Source organism: Stegastes partitus, unplaced genomic scaffold, assembly GCF_000690725.1.
Source record: "Stegastes partitus isolate 25-593 unplaced genomic scaffold, Stegastes_partitus-1.0.2 Scaffold780, whole genome shotgun sequence".
NCBI lineage: Eukaryota > Metazoa > Chordata > Actinopteri > Pomacentridae > Stegastes > Stegastes partitus.
This window is the reverse complement of record NW_007578511.1, coordinates 134,910-148,025: the sequence shown is the minus strand read 5'-3', so window position 1 is coordinate 148,025 and position 13,116 is coordinate 134,910. Positions and strand designations below refer to the sequence as shown.

Here is a 13,116-nt window from a genome sequence, read left to right as displayed (position 1 = left end):
GTTTTTTTTAGTTGCAACAGTGATGATGCAAAATTATAAAGGACAACTGCAAAAACTGACCATTAAACAAGTGTTTTACAGAAAGCAGTGAGTGATTGATTTGTGGGAATAATTCAGATGCAAAAGTTGAGAAGCTGCAGCCCACATAAAACACATGAAAATGAGTAAATCCCATCACAATGACATGCAACTCATTTAAAAACAACAAAAACACAAGAGCCTATATTTGCAGAGATAAAAGATAAAAGTTCTCGATATAAACCAGCTTTAATAAATGATTAGGATGTAAAGCAGAGTTTAATGTGGAGCAGCAGCAGCAGCTCACCAGCTCTCTGAACAACGGGTCCAGCGTGAACCAGAGCGCCACGGCACATCTCTGGCCGCTGGTGACGGCCTTCACACCGTGTGGATTCTCTCCTCCTGACGAGAAACCCACCATCCTGCCACATCTGGGCTTCACCGACGCCTGGAGACCAACACACAGACATTAACGTGATCCTAGCTAGTGTTGAACAGCAGGTTTGTCCTGTGAGCAGCTGATCACAAATCGTTTCTATTTTAATGAACTATTGTGTCTATATTTTGTTCTTACAACCCATAAAGTCGACTGTTTGTGTTCCTACTGAGCTGGATCAATACTTCTACTGGAGTCTTTTCTTTTCACGGCACTTTCTACTTCAGTTACATCACCGAAAGATATAATCTACTTTTTACTTCACAGCATTTATTCTTAAAAAAGAAAGACAAATGTCAGTGTAGTATATTAAGAAAAAAACCTATTGCTGTCCTCTTCACTAAATCTTTCATCCTGAAGCAAATCTCATGAGAATCAACTCACCGTCACGGTTTTGGCATCCATTTCTGTGAATATGAACTCCCCTCCTTCAAAATCTCCATTTAGATATAACAGTGCACTGAAAAAAACGAATGAAGAACAGATCATCAGTGCAGAGTTACAAATTATTTCACTGTGAAAACTATAGTTGAGCCACAGTTATCTCATTTATTTTTTTCTTTTCAGTTTATTTCTGTGGATTCAAACAACCTGAAATGTCAAAAATTAACTGAAAAAAATCAGAAACTTCATTTTCTTCAAATGAAGTCGCAGCAACGCAAACTGTTCCCTCGATGAAGGAATTAAATCCAGTTTAAGTTAATCTAACTGGACTCAGTGGAAATAATATCTGTTGTTAATTTGCAGAAACTTAGCTCAACTGCATGTTACAGATATGAGTAAAAATGAGTAAATCAGCTTTATTCCAGGAGGCGTCCCACCTGTAGTCTCTGTACGTATAAGCTGGAGGCTCCTTCCAGCACTCGTTGGCGTCCGGGTCCAGCAGACAGTTGTCGGCGTGGATGGGATGGCTCAGGTCATTCCTGTGGTCCTGCTGGCCTGAGAACAAGCAACAAGCGTTTAGAGTCCAAAGACGCATCTATACAGCCTGTTACATACATCTGGAAACATCCATCCATCATCTCTACACCTTAATCCTCACTAGGGTCATGGGGGGCTGGAGTCTGTCCCAGCTGACTCAGGGTGAAGGCAGGTTCACCTGGACAGGTAACCAGTCTATCACAGGGCTACACTTAGAGACAGACAACCAAGCACACTCACATTCACACCTACGGACAATTTAGAATCACCAATTAACCTCAACATGTTTCTGGACTGTGGGAGGAAGCCGGAGAACCCGGAGAGAACCCACGCTGCACGGGGAGAACATGGAGACTCCACGCAGAAAGATCCTGGTACCCCTTCCGGGATGCGAACCGGCGACCTTTTTGCGGTGAGGCAACGGTGCTACCACCCTGCAGCCCCATCTGGAAACACTGCTGCAGATTTTCATGTGATTTAAATCTGCGTTCCTTGTTCTACATCCCACCAGGAAAGGATCATCTTTATTAAAGATTTTTCTTTTTTAACTCGCTAACACGCCCATATTTTGCTTTATACATTCTTTAAGACACATCAGGAGCAAAATAAGCAGTCGATGCTGCAGCAGAACGTTTCCACTTTGAACCTGCAGTAATTTTGTTCATTAACTTGAATTACTGTAAGAAATGATGATTACAGGCTCAAGTGTTGATGACTAGTGCATGTACAGACTGCAGGCTGAAGAGCTCCCGAGCACTAATAGTTTGTTAATTTAACATTTTAAATATGTGACAGTTCATCGTTGAGGTACTTCATGCAAAAAAAACTAATGTATTTACTTAAAATATACACATATCCAGGTGAATTGTTATATTATTAAGAATATATTTAACCATCTAACTTTAAACATGCGGTCTTTAAAAGAAAATTTAAATCTGAGTCCCAATAATTTGAATTTGAATCATCGTTAGATTGGAACTGTCTTCCAATAAACTTGAATTTGAATGTTTTACTTTGAAGCTTCAAATTCTCACTGGAAACTCAACTTTCTACAGTTTTCAGGATTCAAACTGACTTCCTGAAATCCAGATTCAGTTGACCGTGCTGCTCATCCTGATCGTTGAGGAAAAGCAATCGAGTGCAGATTCATGGAACTCAGTATTTCAGGCCTTTTTCTCACATATCTACCTATAGCACCAGTTAAAGACGTTTTGTGGCGTCAGCTGAAGCGTGTTTCCGTCTCTACTGACCTGTGATGGCTGTTCGACACACCAGGTGTGTGTAGGAGAAATGCAGAGTGGAGTTCAACATGAAATAAGACTCGATGATCCGTCTGGCCCGTTCGCTGGTCTCGTAGAAGAGCCGAGCGCTTCTCATCGGGACTCTGCCCTCGAACCCGTACTGCAAACAGAAGAGAAATGATAAAACCCGGTCAAACAAGAAGTTGGGTTTATGGTAGTTTACCGTAGTGTTAGTGTTTCACGCACCTGCAGCGTTTTGAGCACAGTGGCTCCTTCAAACTTCTCGTTAGGCGTGTGTGGAGACGTCCGCCCTCTGTAGCCGTCTCCTGCCATAGTGACGGCCTGCGAGGCAAAAACAGGGACAAAAATGAGCTTCGAGTGCAGGTTCACACACTGAAACTCACTCATTTACCAGTAATGTGAATCTGCAGATATGTGGTCAATCCATGAAACTAATCAGTGTCTCCAACTGACTCCCTCAGAATCAGATGATTTGTTTTGTACAATAACTTTAACTTATTTTGACTCTTCTGGCTGTAAAATGCAGAAACAACTTTGGTGTTTTATAGAAGAAGAAAAAATCTCACTGATGAAACCAGTTTTCAGCATTCAGAACTTCTCAAATTCTCCTCTGATAGTGTTTAGTTCTGGTTCTGTCGCTGAACAGCTGTGTTGATGTGTAATCTCAGCATCCAACACAGAAAACAATGCTGCAGGAGTTGTCGTGGTTTTATCCCCTTGCACAGATAGAATCCAAAATTTTACATCTTGCAAGGGCTAAAATGTGCCGATGTGAGAAAAAGATTTTGAACAGAAGGATTCGTGTCTAGAAGATGATCCTGGTATCAAATATAGATGCTTGCTAGAACTTGTTCTGACCAATCCGAGCCTTGAAAGTTTACCCAGAATGCACTTTTTGAACTATGACACATCTCATAATGCTGATGCTCAAAGTTGGTTATAGAAAACTGAACAAAAGCAGATTTGTTCTTCGGATTGTGACACCTGGACGGATGTAAAACTGATCTGGTTGCAGCTTTTAACAGAACTCAGATGTGTTTTTCAGCCCTGAAAGTTTCATGTGTCGAACTGCTGAACTGATGAAGTTATGAAACTCAGAAATGATGGAAATTCAAATAAATTTCAACCCTCCTCTGTGTACTTCAAGGATCTGTAACTCTAAAAACATTCATAGTATGAAGGTAAAACTTTGCACGGCTGAAGTTATTGTGCATAAACAGTCAGCTGATTCTGCTGGAAGCTTTGTCCTGATTTGGTTGGTTTAAACCTGCACCATAACATTCCCTCCTCTCCATGAAGCTCCTTATTCCATTTACACAGCGTAATGTCTGTACATGTGCCAGGTGTCGCAGCTCTTCACACTCGTCTTCCGATATGACTCGATCCAGCAGCACTCGCTGAGTCCCGTTCAAGGCCACCGAGTTCTGCACCAGCTGCACACTGTCATACACCAGCGGGCCACCTGCACACATCACACGATATTTAAGCGAATGCATCTCAGCCGTGCTGGTCAGAAAGAGAAGAACTAGCAGAAGATGTTCACCTTCTTTGAGCTGCTGCGGAGCAACGACGGTGACGTTCTTCTTCTCTGAGATGGGAACGTACTCCATCCAGCCGTCTGTGCCGGAGGGAATCCTAGCAGAGCCGAGGGCATTAGGATTACAAAGATGTATTGTTATTGTACTGCAGGGAAAGACGTCTACATTTTAAAGGCGCTTCCTGAGTAAAACAGGTACAAAGCAGGAAGAATAGCTGCAAAACAACATTCTCAACACAGATCAAAGTTGTACAATTTGTAATTCGAAGCAAAAATAGTCATTTTAAGCCTCAGTAACTTGATTAAACTGCCAGATATTAACACCATATGTTGAACAAATAGTCGCCTATTTCCACACAGAAACATTCTCGTTCATTTGGAGTCGTGTTTGTTTGCACTGTGAGCACAAGTACTGACATTCCTTTCAGCTCTGCTAACTTCTCCAGCTACGATTTAAAAAGGAAAAATATGTGGTTCTTTTGCATCTAAGTGCTCCTCTTTGTTCACTACTTAATGACGTATAATTGGTTTTTAGAAACATTCAGAAATAGCTGCAGCTAAAAACGGCTTTTTGAGAGCAGTGAGTGTGAACAAAACCAAAGCAGTGAGCTGAAATAAGTCCTTAATATTTCCTGATTTGAGGCAGTTTCTCTGTGATTTAGAGTCATTTGATGTCCTGTTGTCAGAAAAAATGCTGATTAAAGCTGCTTTAAATCAGCAAAACATCTGCATATGCAGCTTTTAGCCACTACATGATGTCTTAAGTATTAAGAAGACTAACTGTATGTGAATATATTTGAATATAGAACGCATTGTGTTGCACCGTCCGGTTGTTTGTACCTGTGTGAGTCGTCTCTTCCACCTGTGCTGCTCCAGTAATTCTGCAAGAAAGACAAAGAGATTCTGCAATCAGATCATTTTAGTAAATGTGGTGCCACTGATGAAACAAACACGACAGCACAGGGAGGGATTCTGCAGGTTTATCCAGTGGATTAATAATGTTAATGACACCTCCCTGCATGCAACTGTTCCACCAAAACAATCCAAACATTACTATTCAGAGGGGACACAGGTGCTGCATCCTGGGCTTCGCTCCGCCCAACACGACTGTGATAAAGAAACACAAACAAACCGGAGCGTTTTCCTTTTCTTTATGGCAAACTCAATATGTAATAATGTACTAAACAAAATAAATGTTAAATCTTAAAAATCGAGACAAAACAGGGCAGCAATCAGTAAGATCAAATTCTAAGATAAAATAAATAAAAACTAAAATATTAAGACCATTAGAAGGAACTAAAAGTCACTGTAAACATGTACATCTTGAGATTTTTTCTCAGTAAAATCACTTATTTTTATTGTGTTTTTAATTCAGATTTGTCTTTTAGTTGCTATAGTTATATCTTATGGGGTGCTATTTATAACTGTCCAATTTTAAACTTTAAGCTTTATTTATTGGAATTTAGTTAGAAAGTGTTTAACTGTCATGTGCAATATTTTATTTCTGTGTGTAATATTACTTTAGTTCTTCAGTACTATTGTTAGTATTACTTCTTGTATTTCTACTCTACTCTTACTGCACTTTACCTTTTCATCCTTCGGTATTAATAAAGTTCTTATCTTTTATCTCACACTGCAGAGGGACGTTCTTCTATATGTAGAAAATAACATTGCACAGATTGTTTTATAATATATACAATAATGCATTTTTAACACATTTTTATACAAAGTGCTTTAAAAAATCATGTGTTTCTTATTTCATTTTATTTTTATAATGTATATATTTATATTTTTTGTTATTGCCGCTGCACATACCTTTTTATTTATTTTATTTTTCTATTTTTTCCCCCTATGTATAAAGCTGACTTGGGAACTGTAACATACCTGTACAAATGGCAATAATATTCTATTCTACAAAAAACCCTATTTGGAGCAGATGGAAGTTAAATAAGATGAAATAAAAACAGAATTGATCTCAGTGATATGCTCCAGATTCTTCTGCAGGTTATTCCAGATTACAGGTAGACATCAGGTGAGCTGCTGGGAAAAACAATCATCCTGAACCTGCAGCCTCTGGTTCTGCAGACACTAGTCCTGCTCCTGCATTCATTCAGCTGTTGTCCCAGCAGGTGGAGGTGTTGAGCTGAGCGCCGGGCTGCATGGCGGCGGCGCTGCCAGACACCTGTTCCTCTGCTCTGACTCAGCCCAAGCAGCAGATCTGCTCCACATCACGCACATGTGGATCGACTTACCGACAAGTGCCCGTTAAATCACAGCCTCTCCTCTCATTTCTGGGCCCCGGCGGAGAATTAAAGGGCGTCGGTTTGTCAATGAGCGCTCATGGTTTCGCTCTGAAGACTCACCCCTTCGGTGAAATCCACGCCCATGACCCTGCTGCCGATCAGGAGCAGCTCCAGCTCTTGTCGGTGCCTCCTCAAGTACCAGGCAGCCTCCTGCAAACACACAACCACAGTTTACTGTAAAAGATGTCGTGTTTAGGCACAAAACAGACAGAAACAAGAGAAAATAAGTTGCATATTTCACAGCAGCATTAAGAAACAGTCCATGTTATTGTTCCAGCTATGAGAACTCTCCTTTAAATCTGTCTTTATCGAGCTTTTTATAAAACGCTGCCACAGTTTTATTACAGATAAAAAATACGACTAGTTTAACATCGATTAGAGCTCATCAAGTGCTCCTCTCTTTTCGCTGCTCAAACAAAGGAAACCAGAGCGAGTTTCTCTTGGCTCTGCTCGCCTCAGCGCCGGGACTAATGGAGTGTGATGGCCTCTCTGGTTTTCTGTCTTTTACTACCGTTCCCTCCTCCAGAGTGAAGTCTGCTGTTGTTTCTCAGGCGTATAAATACTGCAGGGTGGCAGGACAAAGCCAGGAAGTGTTGCTATATTTATATTTTAAAGCTGATTTCTTCATAATTATGATTAATTCACTGGTTTGCAAACACACCCGGGACAGATCCTGTAATTTGACTGATTGAAGAATGGACTCATCAGTGCTGCGGTGGACAAACCGTTCAGTAAAAACAAAGTAATCGAGGTGATTAATGCAAATCTTGAGCGGCCGGTAGCACTTGTACTTGTTGTGGTTTACAGAATTAAAGTCTCTTTTTCCTCCTGTGGGCACTCTGACACGACTTCTTCTCCTCCAGAGTTCCTGAAAGGCAGGATTCTTTGGCGGGGCAGCGGGCCGGTCCTGGCGCCGACATCTAGGGGTCCGTAAATGAGCTCCCCGAGGCCGAGGAGGCCGAGAGGGGAGGCGATCTGCGGGCCAGAGGCTCTGCTGTAAACTGGAGGGACTGGACGGGCTTCAGAAACAGAAAGACTACGAGTAGAAAACAAGCTTTATCAGTCTGCCTCCTAATTAGCAGCAGGCTTTCTAGGAAAACAGCTGGAGGCTTAATCAAGGCTCTGCTGGACTTTTCAAAGCAGCTGATAAGAGTTTAAGGAAGATAAATTCCCCGCACGAGAGGCCAAACAGAATTTAATTTTCTCTCAGCCTTTAATTAGACGATGATAATAACACTAATGAGCCCAGAGGATGAAATATGTTGTCGTAAACACGCCGACGTAGCAAGATGTGATTAATGCTTCCAGCTGGAGGGGAAAAGTGAAAAGCAAACTTTAGGAGGCGACTCCTGCCAAGTGGCGAGTCGCAAGTTGGTCCAAGAAACACAGCGAGCAGCCTGCTGCCTCTTGTCTCCTCCTTTTCCTTCAAATCCACACTTCTCCCCTCCAGCCTGCCCACCTCGCTGCACGGCTTCTACACCTCCGTCTCCTTCTCTACACTCCTTGTTGTATAAGTGAGGTTTTTTTTTTTCAGTTTCCAACAACCCTCTCATCTGTAGTGTGCTGATCCATCAGAAGCTTCATTAGATCTCAGCTTAACGTCCTGACACTTCACCAGAAGCTCTTTATTCTACATGCCTCATTGAAAAATTTGGCAAAAATAAACCGTTTGCTCAAATCACATTCTGTAAAAAACGATAACTTCTGCCCTCCTTGGCACAAACATTAAGCCATTAATGACTCAACTGTGACCCACAGTCATGACACAAAAATAAATTACTTTTTGGCTGAGCTGCAGAGCAGATAGTGTAGAGACAAACTATGATGTAGATATTAAAATATCTACAGCATGTAGAGCTCCTACTCTTTCCTCCAGTACAGTCAACAGCTGTGGACTCTTGTACAAGTTGATTGCATTTATTTTCCCACTTTGTTAGGCAGGTGATCAGAGAAACTTTTGTTTGTTTTTTTGGCATTATATCTGTATCATACTTCTGAGTTCCCTTTATTTCTGATTACAGTCGTTCTGGTTCCATAAATCTGCACGACTTTATATTTCAGTGACAAATGAGTCAACAGCAAAGAAAAATGTGACAGGAGCAAAGAAAACTGCCTGGACTTCACAGTGTTAATTGTCCATTGCTTGTGCATCACTTTGCTGCCAGAAGATCTGCTCACATTATATATTAATACTATATTATATTAATTATATTAATACACATTATACTGGCTGCTAATTAGCTTTAGAGTGAATTTGAATGTTGTTTTTTAATCACTGACATCAAGACAAAGCTCCACAGTCTATTTTTTAAAACAGGATTTTCCGTAATGTTTGTGGTCGTTTGAACAAGTTAACACCAATTAAACTTAAATCTATGAGGAGAAAAAGTTGTTGTAGTTCCTCAAATCTTCAGCAGCTTTTGACACTGTGTCTGGTTCTGCTGATCACTTTCAGTTTCTCCATTTTTATACAGGGATTGTTTTTTATTTGTGCTAAATTAAGCTGCTGTTGCCAGGTTGTGTTTCCATGCATGTGTTCTTCCTGTTAAACACTTGATTTAAATGGAACAAAACAGTGCAAAGAAAAGAGGAGTTACTGCTCCTTTACTAAACATATCCTCCTAAAGATATCCCACATTGTCTGCTTGAACACACATGGTTTACTGGGCTTTTATTGAAACCACTTGATATTTTGCACGAGTCTTTAAGAGTCTTTAAGAAAGACAGTAACAATAGCCACACACTAGCCAGCCTAGAATCTATTTACAAAGACCGGGTTATGTACAAGGCCAATGCTATTGTGGCTGACGAGAGGCAGCCACTTGCCTCCTCCTTTAAACTGTTGCCATCTGCCAGGCATTATTGCCCTCCTCTGTACACTGTCTTTCATTCCACAAGCCATCAAATTTTTAAATATGGACAGGAAATGAGATCCAGCTGGTCTGGCCATAATGTGCAAAATGTGGAGACATTATTTTAAAGTGTTTGGGTTTGTGGGCCACCTAAGTGTGAAATGCCATCGAGTGTTTTCTGCTGCAAACCAGTTTCCCCACAGGGACAAACAAACGTCCATCCATCCATCCATCCATCCATCCATCCATCCATCCATCCATCCATCCATCCATCCATCCACCCACCCATCCACCCATCTATGTATCTATGTATCTATGTATCTATGTATCTATGTATCTATCTATCTATCTATCTATCTATCTATCTATCTATCTATCTATCTATCTATCTAAGCAGCAGATCCTGACCTTTCTCGACTCTCCGTCGCGTCCCAGAACCTCTCTGTAGAAGTCCACGTTGTCCGTCATGAACTCTTCTCCGTCGTGGAACAGCAGGTAGGTGAGAGCGCACTGCAGAGCCTCCTCCAGCCGGTCCACTGCAGACACAACGGAACAGAGGCTTTACATCTACATCATCTACATCTACATCTACATCATCATCATCATCATCATCATCATCATCATCAGGTTTTCCCTACGGCCTGCTCTCGGCCCTCTGGCGTGACTGCAGACTAAAGCGTGCGTCCAGCAGCCGGTTAAAGTCCGAGCCATCCAGCTTTGTCCTCCTTGCCTGTGCGCGGTCTACACCCAGTAACTTTTCAACATTTGCCCAAGTCCTGTTAGGTGTTCGCTTGTCCAACAATACCTGCTTTTGCAAGGCATCCATGCAACACACATGGGCCATATATTTCAAGTATCGTGCGTGGCAAAAATCCCTTATGAACCTTGAAAATTAACATGTACACATTATTAAAAAGCAGTTTGCATCAAAGAGTGTTAAAAAAAGAAACCCTGAGAAGGAACCTGCACATATTTTGTGGTTTGCAGAAGTTGCTGGTTTGTAATATTGCACATAAACACGTTAACGAGTTTCTCTTTGCTTCTTTTTTTTTTTACATGTGAACAAGCAGTTAGTCCGGCTGCAGGGTCAAGCTCCTCTGGAAGTGAAACGTCTCCATCGCAGCTGACACTCCTGAACTGTTCCTATAACCGAGCTGCACTCTGGTCGACACGGCGGAAACATTCAAACGCACAAACGAAGCAGGAAGTTAGAGCAGAACCGTCCAGTTCTATTCTGTAACTCTCAGCCCTCCGTCTTTACTGGACTGTAAAAGTCCAGGGTTAACCGAAGACTTCCTGCCTCGGCTGCTGCGTGTTCGCGGGTCGATCAGCGTCTGGAGAGTCGAGTTCAGACAGAAAAACCTCACTGGAGATTTATTTAGGAAACCGAAGCCGCTAAAGCACAATGAACGGCTGCTGACTGATGGCGATGGTCAGTTGCGGCGGCGCGGTGTGGACTCACACAGGCGGGAAACTACCGGTTTGTGGGCGAATAAATACTGACTGCATCAGATTTCCAGTTTTTAACAATATTGATGCTGATATTTATGATACAGCAATGGCAGGACCTCGAGTTTTGTCCAAAAAAATGTACTGAATCAAACAAAAAACCCCCACTGTGAATGTGTTTAGGCTCATTCAGCCTAAAAACACACGTTGATCTGCTGCCTTTAACGTGTGATTAGCTGCATTTTGGTTGGTTAAAAGTTGTTTTATGAGCTGTGAGAGCGTTAAATTAACTTAATTTGAGGGAAAAAAAGTATGATATTAATTTTAATCTAGTCACATAGTCAGTGGTTGAAGACAGACTTGGTTTCTTTTCATATTTTCCAAAGTTTCAAGAGTTTCTTTTTCATTTAATTTTGAGATTCTTCAGTCTCAGGAGCCGTTGTTGACCAAAGACAAACTGTGAGGCTTCTCCTGTTACAGTAAACATAAACTACAACTCCACTGTTTTAATTATTATTAAAAAGACAACAGGCAGAACTTAATTTAACAAAAATACACAGCGAGTTTCTGTCGTGTTTATGTTCTCAAACTACAAAATAACAAGAGTCTCTAACAATGCATGCTGGGAAATCTGCTTATATGCTTCTTATAAACTTAATTTAATGAGCTGCTGTTCAATCATTCAACTCAAGAACTTATATTTTAAATTCTAAAGTGGTCTGGCAAGTTCAATTAATCATAAAAAACAGCAAAATTTATATATTTGAGTTCATTTGGCTTAATTTCTTTATAACATTTTACAGCGTAGAAGCAAAATATCAGTTTATTATGATGTAAATCTCACTTTAAATTGAAACCCCAGAGCTGGCTCAGCCGTCTTTTTAAGCTGTAACAGACTCTGTGACCCATTTAACATCCTCCCGACAGTATTAATGTCACAACGAGCCTCTCAGGTGAAAAGTCTTTTCACGCAGACTGAAGTCACGCCCGTCGGGGAACAAAAACCAGCTCAGACTCACTGATCCACTTTCTTCTTGTCTTCGGTTATTAAATCTAATCTGGGGATCTCGCAGACGCTCAGCAGACGGTGTTTCCCAACCACGCTCTGCTGCAGCTCTCTTGACTAGAGCAGCTTCTCTCTCGTGGATTTGAAATTTCTGGAAAATCCTGGATGAAGCCATTAATAGTTGTGAAACTGCTCGCAGGGCGCGGCTCGCTGCTGGTTTAGTCAGCCTGTCTGCAGGCCTTTGTGGTCATCCTGAGCTCCTGTAGATGCACGTTTGGGTGAATGACCTGCGGGTGGATCCTTTGTGTTTACAAATCAGACACTGACAGAGAACTTAGGCCGAGTTTGATCAGAAAAGGTTTGACTCTAAGGAAATCAACTCACGCTTGAAGTAGGCGAACTGCAGGTAGTCGTAGTGCAGCGGCAGGTAGTTCTCCATCGGCGAGAGGCGACCCGGTCGAGTCGCCAGGTCTCGGACGCACTCGTGTTCACAGTGCAGCACCTGAGTGAAGTGGTCTGCAACAGAGGAACCTCACGTCAGTCTTCAGATGAACAACATACAGCATCTATTTGGTGCACGTTTAATTCCATCTGATGATTTTTCAGTTGTGGAACGAACGTTGCGCAGAAGTGACTTACAATCGATTGCACATAAAGCCTCACGATTAAATGTGTATTTAAAGAAGGTTTTCCATGATGCAAAGACATAATTTTGTCAAGATAAGGTAAAATACAGATAGAAATAATACACTACATGTGATATGTATGCAGTGTATCAAGTGTCAGAAGACGACTCTACAACAAATGTTAGTATTTCAACAAAAATGACTTGTAGTGGCTAAATGTCTGTTCTTAAAGTCCATAAGCAAATAACCACTCGGTCAGACGGAAAGAACGAGTCTAGTCGTGTTTTAGTTGAACGACGGTAGAAAACGGTGTGTTCGCCCCGTCTTTAATGAAGAACTCCACATAGAAAAACACACAGCATCACCCCCAATCGATGCGCGCGCTCCCGCACGTCACCGCTCAGCGTCAGCTCCCAACGGCTGCCCACTCCAGAAATTCCAAGCCCCAAAACCAAATGCAGGTACCAAACACATCTAAAAATAATAACTAAACATGAACATAAATCATAGAATAGAGAATGGCACCAACATGACTGAATAAATATTTTTTAAAAATAGGTTGTGTTTAATATTCCAAATAAAAAGTGAGTCATGGTCTGTTTTTGCAAATAAATTAAAATAATAATCAAATAACTGAATAGAATGAAACTTACAAAAAAAACCCTGCAAAAACACACAAATAAAATAAAATTAAAAAAAAGGCTTT

At 41.3% G+C, this 13,116-nt stretch overlaps 1 protein-coding gene across 2 annotated transcripts in view; it reads right to left on the bottom strand.

The window, feature by feature from the left end:
- p3h2 (prolyl 3-hydroxylase 2) overlaps positions 1–13,116 on the bottom strand; it is an 83,379-nt gene that overhangs the window by 2,287 nt on the left and 67,976 nt on the right. Inside the window, exons 4-14 of one of the 2 annotated variants that reach the window (XM_008292034.1) lie at positions 12,169–12,300; positions 9,738–9,865; positions 6,538–6,627; positions 5,015–5,055; positions 4,181–4,272; positions 3,972–4,099; positions 2,863–2,958; positions 2,626–2,776; positions 1,276–1,393; positions 839–914; positions 326–466 (exon numbers count right to left, since the gene is read on the bottom strand). In XM_008292034.1, the coding sequence (XP_008290256.1) occupies positions 326–466; positions 839–914; positions 1,276–1,393; positions 2,626–2,776; positions 2,863–2,958; positions 3,972–4,099; positions 4,181–4,272; positions 5,015–5,055; positions 6,538–6,627; positions 9,738–9,865; positions 12,169–12,300 (1,193 nt within the window). Of the gene's footprint in view, positions 1–197; positions 467–838; positions 915–1,275; positions 1,394–2,625; positions 2,777–2,862; positions 2,959–3,971; positions 4,100–4,180; positions 4,273–5,014; positions 5,056–6,537; positions 6,628–9,737; positions 9,866–12,168; positions 12,301–13,116 lie in introns of those variants that run through there. The other variant, XM_008292033.1, reaches the window with a different exon arrangement.